The sequence below is a fragment of the Colletotrichum karsti genome (genome assembly GCF_011947395.1).
Source record: "Colletotrichum karsti strain CkLH20 chromosome Unknown Scaffold14, whole genome shotgun sequence".
Lineage (NCBI taxonomy): Eukaryota > Fungi > Ascomycota > Sordariomycetes > Glomerellales > Glomerellaceae > Colletotrichum > Colletotrichum karsti.
This window is the reverse complement of record NW_024065914.1, coordinates 152471-176825: the sequence shown is the minus strand read 5'-3', so window position 1 is coordinate 176825 and position 24355 is coordinate 152471. Positions and strand designations below refer to the sequence as shown.

The 24355-nt window shown below is 54.6% G+C and overlaps 5 protein-coding genes across 5 annotated transcripts; 2 read left to right on the top strand and 3 right to left on the bottom strand.

Moving 5' to 3' along the window:
- Positions 1-8164: 8164 nt before the first annotated feature.
- CkaCkLH20_05018 (PH domain-containing protein) lies at positions 8165-9460 on the top strand (the record flags this gene model as incomplete). Its single annotated transcript, XM_038887737.1, has 2 exons — positions 8165-8673; positions 8740-9460. 2 exons carry the CDS (start codon positions 8165-8167, stop codon positions 9458-9460), a joined length of 1230 nt encoding a protein of 409 aa, XP_038746779.1.
- Positions 9461-10157: 697 nt separating this feature from the next.
- Positions 10158-11098, bottom strand: CkaCkLH20_05017 (mind kinetochore complex component; the record flags this gene model as incomplete). The annotated part of the gene is made up of 3 exons (XM_038887736.1): positions 10158-10437; positions 10521-10645; positions 10736-11098. 3 exons carry the CDS (start codon positions 11096-11098, stop codon positions 10158-10160), a joined length of 768 nt encoding a protein of 255 aa, XP_038746778.1.
- An 826-nt stretch (positions 11099-11924) lies between these two features.
- Positions 11925-16564, bottom strand: CkaCkLH20_05016 (uncharacterized protein; the record flags this gene model as incomplete). Its single annotated transcript, XM_038887735.1, has 3 exons — positions 11925-12641; positions 12693-16163; positions 16220-16564. The coding sequence occupies 3 exons, from the start codon at positions 16562-16564 to the stop codon at positions 11925-11927; spliced, it is 4533 nt and encodes a 1510-aa protein (XP_038746777.1).
- A 1836-nt stretch (positions 16565-18400) lies between these two features.
- On the top strand, positions 18401-21562 carry CkaCkLH20_05015 (uncharacterized protein; the record flags this gene model as incomplete). Its single annotated transcript, XM_038887734.1, has 6 exons — positions 18401-18486; positions 18554-18573; positions 19319-19360; positions 19421-19612; positions 19669-20029; positions 20083-21562. The coding sequence occupies 6 exons, from the start codon at positions 18401-18403 to the stop codon at positions 21560-21562; spliced, it is 2181 nt and encodes a 726-aa protein (XP_038746776.1).
- Positions 21563-22253: 691 nt separating this feature from the next.
- On the bottom strand, positions 22254-24102 carry CkaCkLH20_05014 (D-xylulose kinase; the record flags this gene model as incomplete). Its single annotated transcript, XM_038887733.1, has 3 exons — positions 22254-23471; positions 23548-23990; positions 24048-24102. The coding sequence occupies 3 exons, from the start codon at positions 24100-24102 to the stop codon at positions 22254-22256; spliced, it is 1716 nt and encodes a 571-aa protein (XP_038746775.1).
- Between the last annotated feature and the right edge of the window lie 253 nt (positions 24103-24355).

Genomic DNA, 24355 nt, shown 5'->3' with positions numbered 1-24355 from the left:
GGCCTCGCGTTTTCCGCTGTGGTTGTCGGTAAAGGAGAACCTGTATATTTGGCGAAGCGGAAAGGGGGGGAAATTCCGGGAGAATGGGAAAGGGGGAAAGGGGGAAAGCATGAACACAAAAAGTTTTTGGCGTCCCTTTTTTTTGCTATGCCTTTTTGAGACGGGAAGGGGGAAAGGATGGATAAGGTACGGAATAGGACTGGAAAGGGGGCGAGAGAGGGGAGAGAAAGAGTGAGGAGGGCCAGACATTGGGTGATGATGATGCTGTACCATATCAAGACCAAACCACGCAAACAACAACCGCCAAAGGACTCCGTTTCGACGGTTTCTTTTAATGAGAACAGAGAACAGACGACAATTAGTAATACCTCGTTCAAAATCCCGAAAAAACTTGTGGTTGCGACCTGATACTTACATGACGGGCGTGGAAGTCATCCTGAGGCTATTCACCGCGAGATGGACTGCGGGCTCAGAGGTACATCTTCGTTGGACGGACTCTAGCGGAGCAGTAATTGCCGGAATCAAGACGAGCATCGAGGAAGATGATGCCGTACCTCGGCCGACCGATAGACGTGTCCAACGGTGATGTTGGAGTTTGTCCTCGTGCTTGAGGGTTCCAGCGGACGAAGCTTATGTCCAAGTCCGACGTCGGGACAAGTGTAACACTGACAAACAACTCTTGGGATTATGAGAAGACTTCGGGGTTGTAGGAACAAGACTTGAGATGAGAAAGCTCTAGCAATGCCAAGAGTGTCATCATATGTGCCACTGAAGATCAGGGCTCAAAGTCCATATCAACCTGGGCTTTCCGGGTAATATGTCAAGACACTGCACAGTATATTTTTGAGATGATGTTCTTACGGCTGTTGAACCAACCAAGAGTTGGTTTGTAGTCCAACAGACAGACATGACAAGTCTGACGCCATTTTTACTTGACATGACAACATCGCGACTGCAACCGACTTTTGGACATACAAGTTGTGTTTGGTGATCGTTGATGACATCCTATCAACACCAACAACCTAGTGCGACTCCCCCTGCGTCAAGGTGGTAACCGGGCTTGATGAGGAGGTTCGCTTGGGCATCAATTACATACGTTGGCATGTTATGTATCATGGTCATGAGGTTCAGTTGAATCCCGGAGCTCAAGCTATTCAGTAGCATATCATACTTAATGGTCTTGAGATGTTCAGTTAAATGTCGGGCTTAGGAAAACAGGTCTTCCACACCAGGTAACGAAGACGTTCCCTGACGCGGGATCGGGGGGTTCTTGTCCGGGCCTTTCTATAGGTACAGACTGAGGCGGCTCGGGCTGTTTCGTTGTGGGAATTTCGAAGAGCCTGCCTGTCCAAGACTTGCTGATGAACCCCCCAAAAGTAGCCTCTAATTCATAAGTTGGGTCGCGGTGGTTCATTGACTTAGGGAACCGGTTCTAGAAGGCCGAGGACAGTCCTAGTTCGTGGCCCCCCAGCAGCTACTGGCGACGGAAGAGCTCCAAGTCATCGTGCACCTTGACAGACTTCTCTACAATCGGCCAGGCCACAGAGAGAGAAAGCATAACAGCCGCAGTCGTGTATTCGAGGCCGAGGTTTCCATGCAGTGGAACGAGCTTCGCGACGACCGAGAGAAAAGAAACAATACCGGAACTTTTGAAAGTGAGGACCCTTGTCTGAAATAGTAACCAATCCCACAGCTGGTGTGACCTGCCTACCTCTAACACGTGAGCTGAGCCGGTTCGCAGCTCAGGACTATGTTTCTCGTCGTGAACTCGCCAGGAGACGAGACATGTGGTTCTGTCGAATGGACCACAACGCTCGACGGATCGTGCCACGCCCGCATGCCAATCTTGACAAAGGAACCTCCCGGGGGAAAGTGAAAATTTCAAAAGTTCGTCTGCTGCGGTGGCCCGTTCTCTGGAATGGCCTCAGCCCTGCGAATTCTCAATTGTCTGTTCCTGCCAAGGCCGTCAAGCGCTGAACCGTAGGCCGTAGCTATGCGAGAAAAGTGTCGACTCCACCAGTTTCGTATAGAATTTCCCTCGACAGAGATATGTAGTACGTAATAATTGCTCACTCAGGGGGAGAAATGGTTTGCTCAGCTCAAGAGTTCCAAGAAGACTATCGGAACCCGAGGGAATTGAATCAAGAGTCGAGTGGTCGGTCAAGTGAAAGCGGCCAGCGACGCAACGTGCACAGGACGAGAGCGGAGTCTCGTTTATTTCTATTTTACCCCTCAAGGTTGTCTTGTTTTGAACGTTGGAGTGAAGAGGCGAGGGAGAGCAATTGGAGGTTGCTGCACCTCGCAAGCCTTGGCTTTTGGGGTTTGGAGGTCTTGGCCGAACCGACTGGGGAAAGGCTGGGGAACTTTTTGATCTTCTCCATCCCAGGCCCGGTCCCAATCCGCAACGTCAGGCAACTTGGCAAAAGGTTTGCTGTCCGCGTTAATGAAGGGGAGAGCCCACTTAGGCGCAGGGGGCACGTCGCCCAGCCGGTGAGGCTGTGTAAGTAACCGTAGAATGTTCCTCCTCCCGTTCTTTTGTCGGCGTGCTCGGCTCGGGTATTATTGCGAGGCCTGTAATTTGCCGTATGTGGTCTTCTTTGCTTTCGCATCCAGTTTTTCCCTGCTACCTTCTTGATTGAGATGGCGGTCCCGTTGGAGCTACGCGGTTGGGTGGTACCTGGAATGTGGTTGACAGCCGCGCCAAAAATGCCGTTCGTGCCGTGATCCCGCAGTTCTCTTAAGCTGTGTAGGTTAGGGTATTCGTAGACAGAATGCGGCAAATGTTAGGTTGAACTATTTCCCGACGCGTCTTCTTGACCTATTGGCAGGCCATTGATGATACCTTGACCTTCTTGTCCTTAAGTCTTGGGCTGGGCCAGCGAGAAGTGAGGTGTGAGTGGGCTTGAGGAACAGAAGGATTTGGTCGCGCGTTGGTGTGGTGGTACGGGAGTGGTTGTAGTGCGCAAGAGCTCGGGACAAGACGCAAACAGTCGCGCAGGCCGATGATCACATATTCGTCATAAACTGGGGGATGATGATGTTCATGTGGCAGATAAGGAACTGCCGGTGATAATCAGCGATCGACGGCTGTTGGCACGGCTAGCGGACGGAGAGTATCTTGAGATTTTCCTCGCTGACGCTGTTATAAGTTTCGATCCGTTGTGGTGGATGGGCTGATCAGCTGTGTCGAATGTTTCTGGAAAACTGCCTGTTTCTGAACGAGGGTTGTCAGTGCAAAATTAGACTTGACAGCCAGACTTTGCGACGAACGTCGTCGTCATTACAAAAGGCTGGGTTCTCCTTGAAACCAAGGCAGGGCGAACTTTCAGCGGCAGCCAGCTGGAGAACAGGGCGCCAGCTGTGGTGCGGGAATGGCGTCCACTCAAGCTTTCCAAGAAAGTTCCAAGAGATTGGGCGAAGCCGCTAGGAACACAACGGGCGACCGGGTTTTGGGGCGTGCGTACTTGGTACGGACGTCAGGTGTCATGAACCACGACCAAGCCATTCCTCCGTGGTCAGGTAGGTATCATTGGAACTTGGGGCGGGTATTATAGTCTATGCTGAGCAAACATTTGGTGATCAAAGACGTAGCGATTGCTTTGGCTTTGGGTTTGAGTTGATGGCTGGCAGCCCAGCGGCGGAGGGTACCCGAACGACTTTCCGGGGTAAGCCATTGGGGGATTGAGGGTCTTTGCCCTGGCAGGCATGGCGTGATTGTTGGGGTAAGTTGTTGACGGAACAAAGTCTGACAGCTCTCGGATGCCGCGGAGAAGGGTCCGAACGCGCGAAACCACGAGAACGGTTTTTGAAAAGCAGTGCGACGAGGCGTCAAATTTTGGACGGCAAACCATGGTCGAAACGGAAGAGACGACGCCATTGTAAAGAGCCTAGCAAAAAGTCCGATCTGTTTCGCCCCGGTTGTGTATGGCTGATACTTGGCCTCGTCCGTCGTGTGGTGATGGCTGGCTGACCGACTAACAGTTGGCTGACAAGGGATCGTACCTTAATTAGGGTGGTAAAGGGAAGGGCTGAGAGGACTCCGCTCGCAAAAGATCCTTTGGAAGTTTGCCAATGGTCGGTGTGCTACAGACTCGCAGTCCGGGACAGGTGCACAAGCGACGGAGTGAGCGTGTGTGCGTGTGAGCAAAGGTGGCAGGTGGCTCGGACGAGCCGCGGTTCGTAGCGTTTGCTGTTTCCTGTTTCGTTTGTTGTGCAGCTGTGTCTCCGTCGTTGATGAGGAAGAGGACAGGCGCAGCGCAGCGCAGAGCAGGCGCACGCAGGCCGGCAGGCAATGTATGATTTGTGTGTTCGTACTCCGCATTGGATTTTGTCCAGTCCCGCCAGTCCAGTCGTCGATGTGTCTCGGGTGTCTGAGATGGGTGTGTGTTTCTGGGACGCTTCTAGAGACACGCCGTTGGTTGTCTCGTTTCAGCAGAGCAGAGGATGTCAAGCCGCGAGGGCGAGGATATTTGTCTCTCGGCCGGTTATTTTATCCAAGCCACTTGATGACGGGATCGCCATGTGCGGTACGCTTGGCTGGGTCCCGTCGCTGCCACGGCGTAGCTCTCGCCCTCCACCAATGACTTGCAGTGCAGGGCCAAGAGATCTCCGACGGGAGGCATCAAGAACGGCGATGCTGAGGGCGGGCGGAGAGGAACGGAAAAGCTGCTATAAACAGATGTGCGTCCTGGTAGTGTGCTCTGTAGCGTGAGGTAGAGTGTCACCGTCCCATTGTTGGAGGAGGGGAGCATGGTCGCATGGATTGCTTCTGGGAAATGCTTGATTGCGCGGCGAGACAGCGGAATGGACAGGAGAGGCCGGGGATGGTAAAATGATGGTCGAATTGGTACGGGCACGCGACGGATATCTGACCTGTTTGGTCTTGGTGTTGGTTTTTGGTGTCGGATACTGCGATTGCGGTGTGTATGGGGACGGAAGGCGAGGCGAGGCGACTCAGACAGAGCAAGTTCAGGCGTGTTTTGTCATCCATGGCTGTTGTGGTAAGGTATGGGCAGGCCCGTAGGCTGGGTTTCTAGTGCATTGTATTTCGGCCGCTGTGCCTTCCTATTGGTGTCTTTGGGAAAGTAGAGTCGACGTGAAGGTTCTTTTGGAAATGGAAGCCACGCCGTTCTTTGTGCACCGCCGCTGCTGTCGCCGCTTAGTGTACGGATACAGCGCCCGAGTGTGAGACTTCAGTCTAAAGGTACTAGGTATGTAAGGTAGGTACCTTAAGACCTGATGGAAGGCAATTAAGGCGAGGTGCCTTAACTTACCTTCCTCAAATGACAAATGGACAGGGAACAGCATCTGATAGCAAGTTAAAGTATTGGATGTGGATAATACGGAGGTTTCCATTATGGCGATCTGATCCCCGAAAGTTGAAATAACTCACAGGCATTGTCAGTGTTCCCGTTGCTTAATTCGAAGTTGCTGTTAAATTGAATGACGCGTACAACACAGATGTCGGGTCAGTTGCAGTTGGAGTCTGATAATTAAAGATCCAAGTAACGTTAGGTTACGGACAGAGCCGAGTTGTGCAACTCGGTCAAACTCAGAATACCACCTGCTGTCCTTGATCTGAATCAATGTTGAGAGGCTGGCTACTAGAAAGAATGCAACGATGAATGGAATAATGACCTTTTTTTTTCCTGGTCGGGTTGAGTCCGACTCGAGAGTCAAGGCAGGCAGGCACGGCCGGGGCCCACACCGGGCTAGAACCCCGCCTGCTTGTGCCGTAATGCCGTAATTGGTGCCATTGGTGCCATTGGTGCCATTGAATTCAGAACATCCAGCTGACCTCTTGCTGAACGTCCAGGAAGGCAGGTACCTTTGATTTCATCTTGCCTTGACCTGGTAGCATTCAGTGTTGCAGCTTTTCATGCCACAATAGTTTGCGCCTGGATGGACGCGTCTCCTCGCATCACATATAGTGTTGTATGCTCGTTTTCGTCCGCTTACACCTACGACCTGCCTCTCTTATCGTTCGAAAGCACAACAACACAGGTGCCCATTCGGCTCTGTAAAGGCGAAAAGCGAACAGCACAGTACCTTACTGAAGTAGCATCACCAGCTCTAGCTCTCGTGGTCAAATAAAAAGTACCTCGAGCCCGCGCCACCCCGGTCGCCGCAACTCTTTCACCTACCAAGACGGGTTAGACATGTCTGCAAAAGGCCTCGGTCCACTCGGCGCTGTTGTTTCTTTCCAGGCCAGCCCCAGGGCCCTTTTGGAGGGAGGACGGACCAGTGAGCGCCTACGAATTATTCCTGCTTCCAATGCCCGCCGAGAGTTCGTCTTGACGATCATCGGCACCGACGTCGCCCCAACTCTTGCCCTTGTGCTTTTCCAATTGCTTGTCGGCTCTTTCCCATGTCAGCCTGCCGCATTCGTTCCCCCCGTTTCGCATGCCTGAATGGAACCTGCGAAAATAATGGAACTCATCCATCCAACAACTCACACTGCCAATTGCTGTTCACCAACCACCGTATCCAATTGATACCACCACAGTCGTCTCGTCTCGTCCCGTCTTCAATCCCGCGAACCCGCCAAAGCGCAAAAGACGTCCTTTTCAGGCCAAGCGTTGTAACTCCGTACCGTACATCCTACACACCTTACCTTAAGGTAAGATACCGCACGTACGATACTTCGTCTCCGATGGATCGCTAAGCTACGTACAGAGTACAAGCTACACTAACGATACGCTTACGCCTCCCGCCCGGTCAGAATCCGAGCCTCCATCTCTCCTCTTCCCTCCTCTCACTATCAATCACCTAATACCACCAAAAATTCCGACAGGGACCGATTGTAGCGCGCCTCGCCTTGTGCCTTCTCTCGTCTTCGCATTCAACACGACCTGCGTCTCGTCTGCCTCTCACGCTTTTTCAACGAATCCCGTCCTGAGCGCATGTCGTTCTGACTTTGCCCATCTATCGCGGCAAAGCTGTTTGTTTCACTGCGCTCACGCCTCTACACGCCCTTCGATCGAGGTCCTATCCATCCATCCATCAATCATCGCCTCTCACCTCCAAAACAACAATCCGCCGGTTCGTTGTGCATACCCTCACGCACAACTCGTTTCTGTTACTCTATTCTTTCTCCATATCACGCCGTTCCTGCCAGCAACTCAACCACGTTCCCACCCGCTGCTCTTCAACAGCCCCCTGTCCCTGGCCTGACCCGACCTCCGATGCGCATGAGATCCGCCCCCAGAGCCAAGTCCCCCTTGCGGCCCTTGTCGTTCATCACAGACTTGTTGCCCTCGTTGGACAGGCCCGGACTTCGTCTCCATCCTCTCGCGCGTTGTCGGCCCTGCACCACGGGAATCGGTTCCCTCATATCCGGGTTACGCTTGCTGCTACGGATACCGTAGTACTACCCGTACTGCTGCTCTGCTTCAGCGTCTACGAATATTACCACTCCCTCCGTCGGGCTTCCTATTCAGTCCAACCTTGTTAAGCGGCTCTTTTCGCGCCTGGCACCACTCGATGACTCGACGCCTCCCGCTCCGCTTCACTCCTCCCGCCAGGCCATTGCAACCTTGACCTTACATCCCATCTCTTTCCTCTGAACTGGCTCGTCTCGCACTTCAGCCAAGGCACCAACCGAACGACGCCAGATCGTTGGAAGAGGCGCCCTTACTCTTAGACCTGCCGCTCATCATCGCCACCGCTGCTCTCGCTTCTCGCTACCCGGCACATCTCGTCCCTTCTTCACATCCACATCGCTGGACTCGTTCACAGACGAATAATCCACACACCACACCGCGCCCGGGGCTCCAGTCCTTCTACGTCTCCATACCCGTCCCTCAAGTATCCGCCGTACGGTACCTGACTTTGTTTTACCCACTCCCCGATCTCATCTCATCTACCGGTCTCGCTCCCTCGCTCTAGGCCTCTTTGCATTCGTTTTACGTTACTCTGCCCCGTGCGGCCCTAAAAAAGAGCCGCCGACAAAAGGCCCTCATCATGAAGTTTTGCGGGTCAGTATAACCCCCGGGCCAAGCACATCTCGTGGAATCCCCCGTCGCAAGGGAACCCGTCCAAGACAGACGCACGGGAACGGGCCTCTGCCTCCGCTGCCACCCGCCGCATGGTGGTCCTGGCCTGACACGACTCGCCTGTCGCCGGCTCACTCGAGTCTCCTGTCATATAAAACCTCTCCCGCCCCATGGATCCCCGCAGTGAGCATCGCGGAAATGGACCATCTAATACCGCTGCGCAGCCGCCGCCTCTCCGGCGGCGACTATCGATGGAGGAGGACTATTTCTACCAGGAAGTCATGACTTCCCCTTTACGACGACCATCACAACCGCCTCCCTATGAGAGGGAGCCCAGACCAAGACGTCCGCTTGCCGGCAGCGCTGTTGCCAACCATGGAGTCGGAGAAAGGCTACCGGGGTATTCGTGCGATATTGAGTTGGAGGGCGTGTGGATGAAAAAGATGGAGATTGAAAATACCACCAAAAGGGCTGAGGACAGGAATTGGCACACAACTTTCGTGCAACTGCGAGGTACCGCCTTGAATTTCTACAACGTAAAAAAGGATTGGGGTTGGGGGAGGACGAGAGACGGGCCGACAATATCACCAGACAACCCGCCCTGGGTCAAGAAATCGTCTCTCGACAAGGCGTACAGCCTCCAGCACGCGGACGTTGGTATTGCTGCCGATTACAAAAAGTAGGTTGCTGTTGTTCTCAGCCTCATCCCATGCCAAGACCTGCCAAGAAACTGACTCCCACCCAGGAGGCGATATACCATCCGCGTCAGAGCAGAGGCGGACCAGTTCCTACTATCATGCATAGAACTGACCACATTTGTCAAATGGCTGGAAGCCTTGTTCGCCGCTATCGACGTCGCCGCGCCGATCGACGAACGTGACTACCCCCGCGACCAGAGCATTCCGCGCATCCAACGTATTCGTTGGTTTCGTGGCCAAACGCCGGCCCAGACAAACAACCACCCCGTGCCTACGCCGCGGCCTATTAGTCCAGTCCTACGTCAAGTTCCATCCAACGAGCCTGACCCTTTCCCGGCGTCAACAACGGAGCCTGTCCCCGACGTGCTCGCCGATCTCAACCGCGACGCACCGGCAGGACTCCCGACAGGACCTCCGGCAGCAGACACGGACTCTGTCATCGGCCCATCGCCAGTCCGAATCAACGAGCCCATCAGCAGCCGATTGTCCACGACTTCGTACCCAAATATGGCCATTGATCCGGACACTGGCAAGTGGGCGCCCGAGCACCAGTGGACCTCCGCCCACGACTTGCTGTACGCCAAGCTTTGCTATTCAGTGCTCTTGTTCAAGAGCCCACGCAAGTCAAACTACATCATCAGCAAGGGGAAGCAGTGGTTCGTCGACTGGGCAACTGGTCGTATGATCCGCGTTCTCCCACCAGCCTACGGGGAGATCGACTTTTTCGGTCCTTGGCAAGTCATCCATACCGAAAACAGGAGGATTTAATGCCTTTACCTCAACAACCTCTATCGCACATATACGCATCCATACCCCAGGCCCTCATACAACAGGGACTTCTCTTTGCATTGGAACGAGGAAGAATCGCAAGATTCGAATGAAACGGTTTTGTTATATTGGTGGCGGGCACGGGTACGGCGGCCAAAACATAAAAGCTCGGTGCGGCGCGGCGCGGCGGCATATGCATTCGGACGGCACTCTTATCTTTTTTCCCTCTCAATCTCCTTTGTCATCATGGCGGGCAAGAAAGCATCATCAGCCGTTGCGTGTTCATCATTGGGCGGCGTTGCCGGCAGCAGCGGAAATACCGCTGCTGTCTTGTTTTTCTTTTCAGTGTCTTTTTTTGCACATATTGAGCGTTGACATCGCAAGGTCTCGGCGGGTTGTGTTTGTTGACGAACGAACATGGTGTCACCACGTAGTACATGTATATATTTGACTGCGAAATGGACACATGAAAACGTCATCAGACCCATCATGATCTTGTTTAGTGATGTTGATTAAGACTCTCGTTGTGAATCATCATTGTTTTTAGCCAGCCAAAACGCCTTAACCCTGGGTATTCATAACTTCGTCTCCCTTCCTCTTCCGCACGACGGCGTGAACTTCCCGTTAAAGTTGCTATACACAGAAACCCCCGACACACAACTGCCAGCCTTCGTAGAACGGCTCCGTCCTCTGATACTTACATCCCCGACATCAGCGCCTCGGCGTCCCTCGCCTCGGCCGCCAGCTCGGGCGCCACGTCCACGAGCATGCCGTTGGCGCCGTCGACGTCGGCGACGTGGCCCTCGAGCTGCGCGATAAGGACCGCGATCTCGGCGCGCTGGGCCTGGATCGAGGCGAAGAGGACCTCGTTGGAGGCCTGCGTGTTCTGCAGGCGCGCGTTCATGTGGGACTGCTGCGCGGCCAGGCGCGGGGCCATGTGGGCTTTGATCACGACCTCGGGGGGTAGGAGGTGAGGACTGATATGGGACACGGTCGTTAGTTTCTGTTCTGTCGTCGCGTAGTCTTGTGGTAGTGAGGGGAAAGGGGGGGGGAAACGTACGGGATCGGTTCCTCGGCGTCGTCGCCGCTCTCCAGCCTCCTCCTGTCCGCGTCGCTGACCAGGCTCTCGAACTCGTTCAGCTTTCGGACGACGTCGCGTTCCGCGAGGATGGTTTGGAAATCTTTCTGTAGAAACGCCGCGCAGGCGTGCACTGTTAGCCCCAACCAACACAGTAAACCGGCGCGGAGGTGAAGGGGGGACGGATAGACACGCACACTACATCGGTCCTCGAGGTAATCCGCCATCTGCTTCTGCACGTTGCGCAGCGTGTTGGGCGCGTTGGCGGCGATGGTCGGGAAGCAGTCGGCAAAGTTCTCGAAGCGGACGGCCTGCAGCGTCTTCTGGAGGGCGCCGTTGTACGTCTTTTCAAAGTAGCCCGCGCGCACGCCGGGGGTGACCGCGGTGTGTTTTTGCGGGAGGGGAGGCGAGGCCGGGGGTTGTTCTTGCTGTTGTTGCTGCTGCGGTGGTTCATCTTGCGCTTCTGTTGTTTGGTTTTGGGGTTCTTCTGTTTGCGACTCAGGTTGTTGCGGTGCTTGTTCTTGTGGAGGTTGTTCCCGGTTCGGATCGGTGGTCGACATTGTTGTTTATGGCGTCGCGATCGCGTGCGAGGGATTGGGAGGTGCGTGAGCTTCTGGTGATGGCCGTGGTTTTTGTCGCGCGATGCGGATTTGCGGTGTTGATGGCGGCGCGTGTTTGGTGGAGGTGGGGATGTACGGTCGGCGCGAAGGTGACGGGAGGTTCACGTGCTGGATCTTGGCGGTGGGATGGATTGCGCGCGGTCGGCCGGCGATGTGGGGGGCGGCGCTCGTGCGGCCGCCCTCGGTGTTCACTCGGCCGACATTTCCCCAAACTCAATTCGACCGCAAAGGAGCTTTCAAGAAGCGTAATCCTCAATGTCACGTTAGAGATTTGGAGTTCTACAGCAAGACTGTACGTAGTCAAGGAATGGCGCAGCGGAAATCGCAGGAGTGCCATGTGAACAGATCCGCCAGCCTCTAGCGTTTTGTACCCGCGTCGAAGTCGGAACATCGATCATCACTTCAAGGATAGCATGTTTGGCCCTGTAGGGCGCGTTGTATCCGCCTCGTCGCGGATCATGGGAATCAAACGCTGGCCCGTCTCTGTACCAGCAAAATCGAGAAACTTAAAACCAAGTCAGCCATTCATTGCGGGTAGATGGCTTTACTATCACCAATCCAGCGCGGTAGAAGCACGATTATGGGTATATTGGCTACTCAGACGCAAGCACGGAGACAATATATATGGAAGCCAAGAACTGATAATTTCAAGCGCACCTGCCGTGCGCTCAGATACCCGACCACCAGAGGAAAATCCATTCCAAAAAGCCCAAAGCTACCTTAACCTAAGCGCAATCGAACACAGAAACTTTTTTTGGGCAATGAGCTACTCGTCATCGTCGTCGACATCCATCTCCTGAGCGAGCTTGCCTCTGGTGCTCCGTGCTGATGTTCGCGTCGCTGCCCGGGGGGCGGGCTTTTCTTTCGGCGGCGCAGGGCGGGCTGGGAGCTTTTTCTTCGCCGCCGCCTTGGAAGATGCTGCCGATCTACCCTTTCGCCCGTTGGACTTGGGCTGCGGCGCAGGCTCCTCCGCATCTCCCTCATCATCTGCCTGCTCTTCCTCCTCCTTGTCTGACTTTGCTGCAGCCTCGTCCTCAATATCTGACAACGGGGAGTCATCCTCGCTATCGTTGGGCTTGGCGCTAGATGCCTTGGCTCCTTCATCCTCATCGTCTTCCTTCGGAACATCTGAGAGAGCCGACGAGTCGGCGTCCTTGTCGGAGTCCTCCGCCTCTGAGGATGCCGCATCTTCATTGCCGGAGCCATAATCCCAAGATTGAACGCCGTCCCACATTTCTTTATCATCGTCAGATGAGTCACGCTCGGTGTACTGTCGACTTGTCGTGGCTCTTCCGCTGCGTCTTCGGTCTACCACCGGAACATCGGCCTCTGGGCGCTTGGCCTTGGTCTTAGAAGGCTTCTTGGCAGGCTTCTTGGTCTTGGGCTTCGGTTCTTTGGGTGTCTTCGCTTCCCTCACCTTCGCAATCTGTCTGGCCTTCTTCGCAGTGGGACGGTCTCCTCTGTCATCCATAGACTTTCGCTTCTATATTACAATTAGTGTCGGATCCAGTGATTTCAAGTTGACATGGCATACCTTTTTCCTGTCAATGGACTTGAAAAGATGATCCAATCTTTCATCAATTTCAACGGGAAGGAATTGCTTCTCGGCGATCTCCTGAGCAACCTGGTGCGATGGCAGACCGCCGTAGAGGCCTACCGGCAAGCCGACCTTGCCTGGGTACGCCTGAAAGCTCCAGTTCTTCCTCTCTTGCCACCTTCTGATGACAGCCTGGGCCAAGTCACTGATGATGTACAGATTCTCGCTGTCTTCAGGGTGGACAAGGTCGCGAGTTTGCTTGACCCTCTCGGCGTACTTGAAGATCAACCCTAGGTTCTCTTCAGTCGCCACATTGGAGAGGTAGTACAGAATATAGCGGCCGTGATCAGCCAGATCGCTGGCATACGACGTCCGCTCCTCCTCACTGGCTTCGGCCAAATTATCCAGCTTGTTAAAGTCAGGATGATGCGCCAACAGTGAGATGAGCCTGGCCATGGTAGCTTCCATAGGTCTCTGCTCGGAAGTTTCCAGTGCCCGCACGCGAGAACGGATCCAAGTCTCAATTCGTTGTTTCAAATCGGCATTGGGTTCGAATGCTGTCAAAAAGACAACCGTGTAGAATCTCGCGCGAAGTTTGCCTCTAGCCATGTACTTCTGGAGCTTCTCGATGAAGCCCTTGCGGACCTGAAGCTCAGGATCTTGCGCCGTGAAGGCCAGGCGATCAAAATCGACGGACGACAAGAGGTCGTCAAAGTGTTTGATGGTGCACAACTTGAGTAGTAACTGCGCAGCAAGCAACCGGAGCCTCGTCTTATGATGCTCGGGAGTATCCTTCGTCTTGTTGAGCTCCCCTCTCTTCGCCACCAATGTCTTGAGCAGCTTGAAGACAGGCGGTGCCTTTTCTTGCGCCTCTTCGACCTTTTGTAGGCTCCGCAGCCGATTGACAAGAATATGCAGAGACAAACACTTCGCCTGGAGCTCTTCGTCCATGTCGGCGTCATCAACCCACTTCGGATCTTTGTCACTAGCTTCCTGTCGGACTTGAAGCAGAACCTGCTGGACTGTCATGTTGAGGATGTCATCGTCGGCGTCCAGCGTAATCTTAGGTGCTTGGAGTTCGAGCTGGGCAACAGCCTGCAGCTTGTTGAGAAAGTGTGAAGAGCCATACTTCCAGTCTTCCATGATCTTTTGCAGCAAACCAGTGGCGCTGACAAGTCCCTTGTCGTCTCCCTTTGCAAGGAGAATCTTGATGGCGTATTTCGCGCACTTGACCGGCCGGCCGTACAGAGCGTAGCTCACCAAGGCCTGCGAAAACTTCCGCTCTTCGGGAATTTCCTCTGGGTATTTCTTTGAGTAAGATGCGCATGCCTTGAGAGTGTCGACAACCAAGGGATCATTCTCGCTAGTCTCGCTGGGCGCCTGGTCGATCAAACCTTTGCAGAGCCCTCCGACGTGGTTCTTGAATAGTTCAGGGTTGCGTTGCGAGATTTCATTGAGGATCTCGTGGGCGACTGCGCCATAACCTTCCTTATCATTCCGCGAGTAATCAAGAATAGTCGCGAGATGACTGCGGTTAAATAGCAAGCAAGCTGAACGGTACAGCAATGGGAGAAGCGTGTCCAGAATGCTCGAAGATTGACTAGCATTGATGCGCTTCACCAACTCCTTGATGGCTTGTCGCACCGTCTTGTAGTCGCTCTCGGAGCTTACAGTGTACTTAACGAGCTGGTATGCGCGACGGTCATTTTGGTTGGCGAACTTTTGGAGATCCGTCTTGACCTTGAATGAATCTGGGAAGAACTGTGTAATGTACTGAACCGTCCGCTCAAGGTTTGCCGTCTTTTTGGGTCGGTTGTCGTCCATCACACCGCCGTTGTAGAGCTCGCATTGTTTGACGAAAGCCTCGAGAACCTGAGCAAACTGAGGCTGCCGGCCTTGCATAGCGAAAAAGGCCTTTTTGGCAGGGCCATCGAGTGACTGCGTAAGGAGCAAGAGTCTTTCGGCGCGGATGCGGTCCTGCTCTGCGACGCCAGAATTTTGTTGGCTTTGACTCGACGAGGCCCTCGTGTTCTTGGGTGCTTTGATGGGAGGGTAGTTCAGAGGAATCAGGCACTCAAAGAGCACACGATCCAGCAAAATGTTCAGCTCGAGGTCGTTGGCGTAAAACGCATTGAAGATGCGTGATGGTATTCCAGACAAGGCCGCGACAACAGTTTCCTGACCTGCAGCCAGCTCACCTGAGCCGACGGCCCACAGCTTCGCCAACAAAGTCATTGCGTCAACTCGCACGGCATTGCGCTTATCACGACAGCGGTCAGCAAGACTGCTCAGAACAGACCCGTCCTTGTCAACTCCGCCCGGAGCTCCAAGCTTGGTGACGAAGTCGCGGAAACTGAAAAGCTCCATGACCTTCACAGCAGCCAGCCGAACCTTTTCATCAGCGTCATTGAGCTTTTCGCCTAGGTATTTCACCAGCTCGGACTGCTCCTCGCGGCTAAGCCCAATGCCGCCGGCTGAAGTGGCCAAAATGTACCCAACTGCATTGGTCCATGCGGCTCTGATGACTGCCGTCTTGTCGTTTCTCCTGCCCAAGAAATGGTGGTACGCTGTCGCATGAGTCTGGGCGAACGACTGAGGGGATAATGGTGTGGTGAGGACGCTGTCGGAAACCTGGCTAGGAGCCTCATCGGAGAGTCGCAGTGGAGGGTATGCGGAAGGCTCCAAGGATGGAAGAGGTGGAGGCCCAGCCGCCCCGAGTCCTGAGATCATATCACCAAGTGTCTCGGTAGCTAGCTGTCGCAAATCAACGTTGTCAGCCGACAACTCTGCTTCGACCTGTTGGATAACGTTGCGAAGAACGGACGGGCAAGCACGCCAGAGCTCTTTGATGAGATAATGAGCTTTCTTCAGTTCCTTCAACTCTGCATCTGTGGGTTCCCTAGGCGCGTCTTCGTCCTCGTCTTCATCATGCTTTCCTACAGTCTTTGCCGCAAAACGTGAGGCGTCTAGGATGACATCCCCGAAGTACTGGCTGACGTAGTGGGCCATCTTTTCCGTACAAACGTTGCAAATCTCCTTGGCCATGATGTAGGCGGGAGGCTCGTCCTTGGGTAAAAGGGTAGATTGACTACCGTTCTGCTCGCCACGTTCTGTCCGACTCTGAAAGCCACCCGGGGGCGCTGCTCTGAGGAATTGAGCCATAATGACTTCAATAATCTTCGGGTTGATGCCGGAAGCCTCGTCAACCAGCGCAATGAGCATCTCGGTCATTGTGTTGCCGACTTCCTTGGAGACACCTTCGTCCGAGCTCGAACCGCCCGAGACAGCGTCGAAGAAGACGGAAAAGAGGCGCAGCAGCAGGTCATCGGCGCCATCGATATCGTTGATCAGAAGAATGCTTTTGACTTCCGTGAGCGCGGTAAGTACGGCCTTGTGCTGACTGTGGTAAGGGTGACTCTGGTCGCTCAATGCCGGGAAAATTTGTGTAACGACGAGGTTGAAGAACATCTGCAAGTTTTGACGTTAGTTCGAGAGGGCAGGATTTTGCAGCGAAGGGGACAGACCTTGATCTGTTCCTCAGTGATGGGCGCGTCAGGCGCACACAGTCGTAAGATCTCGGAGATGCACACAGCAGTGTAGGCTTTCACGCCCTTATCCTTGTGCGCCAGCAGATTGCGCTGGCCTAGAGCATGAGATACATCCTCAAGAGACTTCTTGTTGACGACATCCTGTTCGAGATTGCGTAGCTCCTCGTAGAGAGCTTGCAAGCGGTTGAGCAGCTCTGTGGTGGGTATGGGCTTTCCGGGTTTCCAAGTCAATTCTTCGTCGAATTCAAGGTTGACAAGGTCTTCGCCCTGGTCCTCCTCGACCTCCTCTTGAGGTTCATCGCGACCGCGACGAGGCGCCATCTTGTGAGATATCGCGAAGGGCGCTCGGCGGGTGACGTGTTGTGGAAGCGGGGAAGACGGTATCGATGGTGTGCAGTCGATCCACGGAACGTGTCAAGAGTCGGAGGTGCACGCGCAGGCTAACTCATGGATGAAATTTCCCGCGTGGCAGGTATCAGTGAAGAGAAAAGCGCAAACAAGAGGCGCGCCGAATTGCACTCAATTGCGTGGTGGCGACAGGAAGGGGATGGAGCTCGAGGCGGATTGACTGTTGCGACGAGAATGGACGGAGAGGTCGAGTCGTGTTACGCGCCTGCGCCTGCAGTTCATCGGGTTTCGCGTGCTTACCTGAGCTGGTAACCTGGTAGGTAGGTACAGGTAGGAGAGGTATCCGCCCGTACCTATGTACCTACCTTAGACGGGACCTGCCTCAGCAGGAGCTGCACCTCTGCACCTTCCCTTGTTCCGCGTGGCGGCAAAGAAGTGGGACTGGACGTCCCCTGTCACCCTGGACGCCTCGGACCCGCGGTGGCTGGTGCAGCACAAGCTGCAACCGTCCGCGACGGAGCTCACCGTCTCTGGCTCAACGTCTCGTCTCCACCTTCGAGGAAGCTTGAGCTTCACAATGCTGTTGTCACCAACCTCTTTCCATAGCATTATCCTTAAGAAAAGGTCGCGATGATTGGCTTTCCTTGCTAATACCTCAATTCGAGTTCTTCAGATGCATAGATTCGAGACACATCGTATTTCTGAGCCCGATTCAAGTTTGTTCTCGAAAGGACAAAAGCTGAAGGTCCAAGACGTAGCTAGCTATCGCAGCGTGCAACATGAACTCATAGCAGCGGTTCTTAGACTTTGCTTTTCTTCTTCTTCTTCTTTAAGGTATATCTGACTCTCTCCGATCAATATGTTCCAATTGAGATCGCAGTTGGTAAATCACAACCATCGATACCTATCCGGGCATCGGGTCCCACGGCTAGCTCCTTCCTCCTCACCAGCGGGTCGACTGACTAACTGCCTTCCCTGGAAAGACTTCAGAAGGCTGATGGCCCTACTTGTTTCTCTGCGCCTTAAAGCCCTAAGATCTCCCAAACAATACAACAAACCTCACTTTAAAAGGATTTTTTGCCGTTAAACCCCCAAGACGGTCCTGCTGCTCGAGATAGCAGGAGCTCTGACCCAAGGGTGCTTTCCATTACCTTACAGGATCGGCTTAGCTGAGATGTCATCTGCCATATGTTTTTATCTTCAATCCACTTAATCGCACAGTATCACAATTGGCAAGTTTGGCCTATTCAAGCAAACCGGCCTGATTCGTCCCTTGGGACCGATGGTCATGGCAAATATGTCTTGGCAATATTCCTAGTCATTTCAAGATGTATCTCAAAAGTCCCTACCTTCTTACCGTCTTTGAATGCTTCCCGCGATGTTTTCCAAGAAGGGACTCAGCGGCCTCGATGAGCATTATTCGGTGACGTCTATTTTTATTACGCAGGACATACTCCAAACAGTCCTTGAGATATATACGGAATTATTCAGAAGACACTGCGCGTGGGCACGGGGATGTGCCTATTGGGGTAACTCATCTACGTAGAAGTTCGAGATGGCTCGTTGCGCCGTGGTTGCTGGGTGACCTGCCCTCCTGGTGTAGGGCAGAAGGCCGGCAGAGATGAGAGTCCTCCGGGCTGGCTGGGCTGCGTCATCGACAAGAATCCCATCGGGACGCCTTCAGCCTGGAGCGAACTTTTCTCCCGCCCCTTTTGTTGTTCTGCTTGCCCTCTCGACCACCCTCGCTTGACCGGCCCCACCTCTCTCTCCCGTCTTCTACCTTAGGTTGTTTATTTTCAACCCGCGATCTTGAACAAATCTCTCCCTCTTTTCACCCCACGACCGCTTCGCGCAAACGTACGACAACTTTCGTTCGCCATCAAGGCTGCCCCAAGGTACGCGATTATCTCCAAGAAACAAACATCATCTTCTTCTCTGTTCAATATCACTGACCCTCGGCAGCACGCTTTGCGCCCTCTTTCGTTCGTCTCTTTCTTGACATTCATTCACCAATATCATCTTCAAGGTACGTCGAGGCATCTGCCATTCCACGATTTCTTCCATCCACTGTCAGAAATCCCTCGATATTTTACTCCTCGAGACTGTTGCCCCCTGAGATTGTTTCCCTCAAGCCCAAAGCCCTCTTCTCGCGATCCCCTCATCCTGCGTTTTTCCCAAGCCCAAATTTCCATGATATTCTCTCAGAAACCGGCGCCCTGAAGAAGATATATCTCATTTTCCCTTCCTTCTGCCCTGATCTCCAAGTTGGGGGGCATCATCTTTGCAAAAAGCCCTCCCACCCTTGTCTACGTCATCTTCTTCTTTGAGGTAAACAAACCCTCAAGGAAAAACCACCCTCCTCTTCGCACCTTCTCTCTGCGCGCTTCTTTTTGGGCACAGGCCACCGCACAACTTTGTGGTTTTTTATTTTCTCCCGCCTCTGTTGACGCGCCTTTTTACTCTGCGCTTTTTTTCTCGCGTTCCTTCCCTCACCTCCACAACTTTCACTCACCCACCACTACGTCGACTTTCTTTTCCCCCAAACAGTCACTTACCAGTATCCCTTCTCACAGATCCCATACTCTCTTTGCTAGACTCCTGTGAGTATCTCTGAAATATTTCCTTTCGTCCCTTTCAGTCTTGGCCCCTTGGCGATAGCTGTCTTGGGAGATTTACATGCCTCTCTCACCATTCTCCCATCAGCAGTCAGCTAACAAAATTCACCAGACATTCATTACCAAGCAACAGCACTATCATTCAAGATGATGGGTAAGTTTTCCGTGGGAAAGTCCTCTTTTGCTCTTTTTCGCATTCTAACCATATGGACAGGTGGAAGATCTCACCGCGGCTACCATGCCGAGGGCCAGCAGCTGACCGTCACTGCTGATGGCTCCATTGAGCGCGATCCTGATGACAAGCGTGACTGGGCGGCTTACCGCAAGTCCAACGCCTTCTTTGTCACCTACATCACTCTCATTGTTATCTGCGTTGCTTCCGCTCTCATTGGCATCGCCTACACCCGTAGGTGTCCCTCATCCCAATCACCTTGCCACTTTCTCATCTGACAATGGAAGCAGTCATCAAGATTGATATCAACAACAAGAACCAGGCCAACCAGGCTTCGGTTGCCAACATTGTCCCTCGCTTCCCAGCCTTGCAGTTCCACGCTGGCTCCTTCAACAACGGCACTCACTTCTCCACCAACGGCACTCTGACTGGTATTTCCACTGGTATCTCGGCTACAACCATGGCTTCTGTCCCCTGCCCCGAGGAGACCGAGTCCTACACTCGTCTTACCAACGAGACCTACGCCGAGCCCACGACTACTGTCAAGAAGACTCTCACTGAGACTCGCACTCTTGAGCAGTCTACCATGGGAACCACAGTCTCTTCTGCCTTGGCTGTTCCTGGCACCCAGTCTGGTACTTCTACTTCGCAGTAAGTTTTTCCCTCCTCCTCAAGAAAATTTCAGTTGTTTAACAGCTATTCAGGTCTGTCAACGTCATCACCGAGGTCATCACCACCTCTGTCACTGAGACTGCGGCCCTGACTGCCACTCTGACCGCCACCGAGTCTATCTCTAAGTCGTCCAGCGAGCCTACCAAGTCCACCTTCGTTTCTACCTCTGAGGTCCAGACTCCCTCTGTTGAGGTCTCCTCGGTCTTCCTCACTGAGACCCAGACTCTGACTGCCACGAAGAAGGTAACCACTGTCGAGGATGTCTTGTCCACCATCACGATTACCCCCACAAGCATCGTCACCTCGACCGTCACCGTCGTCTCCGAGCCCCTCTCTACCTCAGAGGCCCAGTGCTCCCTCGATGACCACACAGTCTACATCACCGTCACCAAGACCGCTGAGCCCAGCTCCTCAGCCTCTTCCACGTCCCGTGTCGTCATGACCAAGACCAAGACTGTCTCCCTTCCTTCTGTCACCCCTTCTCAGTCCACCACGACCAAGACTGTCTCCCTTCCCACCGTCTCCCCTGCCAAGTCCACTGACACCGTTGTGGTCACCTACACCGTCACCGTCGACAGCTTCAAGCCCACCAGCAAGAGCTCCTCCTCGGAAGACATTGGCCTCACCACCACTGTCACTACTGAGACCAAGCGCACAGTCGTCGTGACCGAGCTCGCCACCAAGACCGTCTTCGAGACCGTTGTTGATGGAACCACCTCCGCTTACAGCACTACGATCTCATCTGTTCTCCCCCACACTGGAACTGCTACCCTGACTTCCGCCGCTTCCTCTGAGGCCGCGACTATCACTCAGACAGTCACCGACATGGTTACTGAGACTCACCGCGCGTCTGCTTCCTCTGATGCCAAGACCTCTCAGACTACTGTCACTGTCTCCCCCAGCACTCTCAAGTCTACAAAGTCAATGCTCACCACGATCCTTCTCACCGATCGTGTCACCAAGACTGTCGGAGGCATGGTTACTGTCACTCTCTACCCCACTCTCTCGTCTCCCCTCGTCAACGCCACCTCTACCTCCACCTCCACGGAGTCCCAGGTTGTTGTCACCGAAGTCGACATCAGCACCGTCACCGTCACTGTCGGCGGCGAGGTCAAGACGACTGTCGTCAGCGTCCCCAAGAACGCGACTGTCACTCTCACCGAGAGCGAGGTCGTCACCAAGACAGCCACTCATTCTCTCATCAGTGGCGCTCCCCACCCCAACACGACCATCGAGGTCCCTGGTGTCACGATCAACACCACGATCTACATCACGGGTTCCCCGGTCAAGCACACCAAGACCAATGTGCTCTCGCAGCCGCCCTACCCCACGGGCAACGGCACAGTCGTGTCGACCTACACTGGCCCTGGCCAGCCGGTCAGCACCACGCCTGTCTTCTCTGGCGCAGAGAAGCGCGCAGAGCCCATCGTCTTCGGTGCCATTGAGCGCACCGGTCTGAACTGCCAGACTTGTCTGGTTATGTTCGTTCTGGGCCTCCTGGTCTTGTTCTAACTTTCACTTCTTCCGAACTTCTGCATTTTTCGTCACTTTCAACTAGCACTGCACAGACAGGAACCTTCCCCTGGGAGAGGGATCCAGTCTCACGCACCGCTCGTTTGATCGATGACCTTCAAAAGCACAAGTTCCTCTTTTCTTTCTCCTGTTGCTTTGTACAACAGGCACGACGGAAATGACTTCATGCGATAATGATCGATGACACACCCGAACACACAAAGGATTCGGGAACTGGAACACAGGACACAGCACAAAAAAGGATTTTCACTTGCATTCTGGGTTTATGCGATTCCCCTGGATAGAGGGGACCACTTGGGATTCCGCGAAAAGGACTTGGTCACATTGGAACCACGACACAAGGAACTGACTTCTTGGGACAGAAAAAGGAACAAAAGGACATTGCTTACGTTTTTTTTTCATTCTTACACATCTTAGGTAGTATCATCACCGCCAAGGACTGGGTATGGAAGGGGGAAAATGGAGGTTTGGAGATTTGGGCCTTCCCGGTTAGTTGGTAGTTGGTTGAGGATCCAATGGATTTGGCTTCAGGACCGTAGTAGCTAGATACAAGAACGCATTACTCATACACACACTGCATCCCGCGATGTTTTTGACATATCATCACATCTAACGCAATACCAGAGTGAAGATGACCAAATTGCTTTCATTATCTAACCTCGGAATCTATTCAGTTATGCGCAACCTCAAGGATCTTCTTCTCCATCTCCTCAAACGCCCCCACGATCGGCCCGTACTGCTGGAACACCCCGTCCTTGAACCCATCATCAACCTTCTGGATCGCCCCCTCCTCCTTCCACCTCTTCCCGATCAGCTCGTCAAAGCTCTCGCCCTCGCCCCTCTCCAGCGCCCAGACGGCCTTGTACGCGCCGCCGAGCGCGCAGGCGTTGCCGCCCACGTCGAGCTTGTACACCCCGTCGCACCCGCCCAGCACGTCGCCCATGACGCGCGCGATGGCCGGGTTCAGCGACCCGCCGCCGACGAGGTAGATGCGGCGCGGCTGCGCGGGGAGCCCGTCCTTGGGGCTGTGCACGAGGTTCTGGCTGCGCAGGCGCATCGAGAGGGCCTGGCTCTCGACGATGATGCGCGGGTCCGTCTCCTTGCTCCACGGCTCCGGGGCCTCGGTCAGGCCCGAGCCGTCCTGGGAGGCCGTGTACCGCCACGTGCCGGCCTTGATGTTGGGCACGATCTCGGGGAGGTCGAAGTAGAGGCCGAGCTTGGCCTTGTCCGAGGCGGAGCAGACGTCGAGGGGCGGGGTCTCGAGGACGTGCTTGTTGAAGGTCGCCCAGGGGTCGCCGCCGCCGCCGCCGCCGGAGGGCTTGGGGAGGGCGTCGCGGACGCGCTCGCGGGCGAGGCCGCCGTTCTTGTAGCACAGCATGAACATGTACTGTCCGGGGGTGCAGGGGTGGCTGAAGAAGTGGTAGGCGGCGTCGGGCTTGTAGACGGGTGTGACCATGAGGAAGGTGGAGGAGGTGCCGAGGGAGACGATGGCGTCCATGGGCCTGAGGGGCAGGGCGAGGATGGTGGCCGGGTTGTCGCCGGTGAAGGGGGCGACCTGGCAGTCCTTGCTGAAGCCGTAGCGGCTGACGAAGTAGTCGGCGATGGAGCCCATGGAGCCGCCGCCGTCGTGGCGGGGCTCGCCGAGCTTGGAGCGCAGGTCGGCGACGCCGTCCTTGCCGCCGGCGGTGAGCTCGAGCAGGGGCTCGCTCCAGGCGCCGGCGGGGATGTCCCAGAGGTTCATGCCGCAGACGTCGGAGATGTCGATGGGGGCGACGGTGCCGAGGAGGACGGAGGCGAGGAAGGAGGAGACGAGGGAGACGCGGGATGTGGCGGCGTACATTTCGGGGAGCTTCTGGCGGAGGCGCATGATCTGGGTCCCCGTGAAGCGCTGCGTTTAATCTCATCATCAACAACCGGTTCTTGTGTCACGAGTGAGCCGAAGCAGTGGGACGGGAGTGAGTTACATGGTGGGCGGCGCTGCCTGTGACCTCGGAGAGTCTCTGCGCCGTCTCGAACTGAGCGTCGAACTTGTCGCACTGGGCCTGCGTGCTGTGGTCCTGCCAATTGGGCGCGTAGGGGTGAGAGAAGGCGTCCTTGAGCTGGTCGACGAGGGACTTGTCGGCGACGAGGCCGCCGAGGAGCTTCTCTGCGTCGCGGCTCCAGTAGGTGCTTCCGTGCTGCTGACAGGAGCCGCTGATGCCCTTGATGCGGTGCATGGGGGTCTTTTCCTTGAGGCGTGAGAGGACGAGGTCGATGGCCTCGAGGAACATGGCGACGGGGGCGTAGACCTCGCCCTCAGCGTCGTTGGTCAGGATGCCCTTGCGCAGGCCATACTGCTTTCCGAAGTCGGCGTCGAAGTCGACCTTGGCCTCAGAGACGACAGTGAGGTCGGACTGGACGACAATGGCTGAGGGATTGGGTTAGGATCGTGAGATGTGGATACTGATGGCGTATGTGGACTGACCTTTGAGCTGTTGGGTTGAGAGGTCGAACCCGAGATACAGGGGACCGGAACTCATGGTGAAAGGAGGCGACGATCGTACACTCTTTTGGGTATCTAGTATCTATCTGTCTAATCTCATGAAAACCGGGTGCAAGATAGATGAAAAACAGGAAGAGGAAATAAAAGACACGATGCACACGAGTATGTTGGAAAGTTGACCGCTGCCAACCACATAGAGGCCCCTACATCACTTTGACGTGGGGTGTGGACATGGATGGAGGGGCAGCTCGGGACAGGTTGTACAGTATCAGCCTCGTGGCACTTCAGGC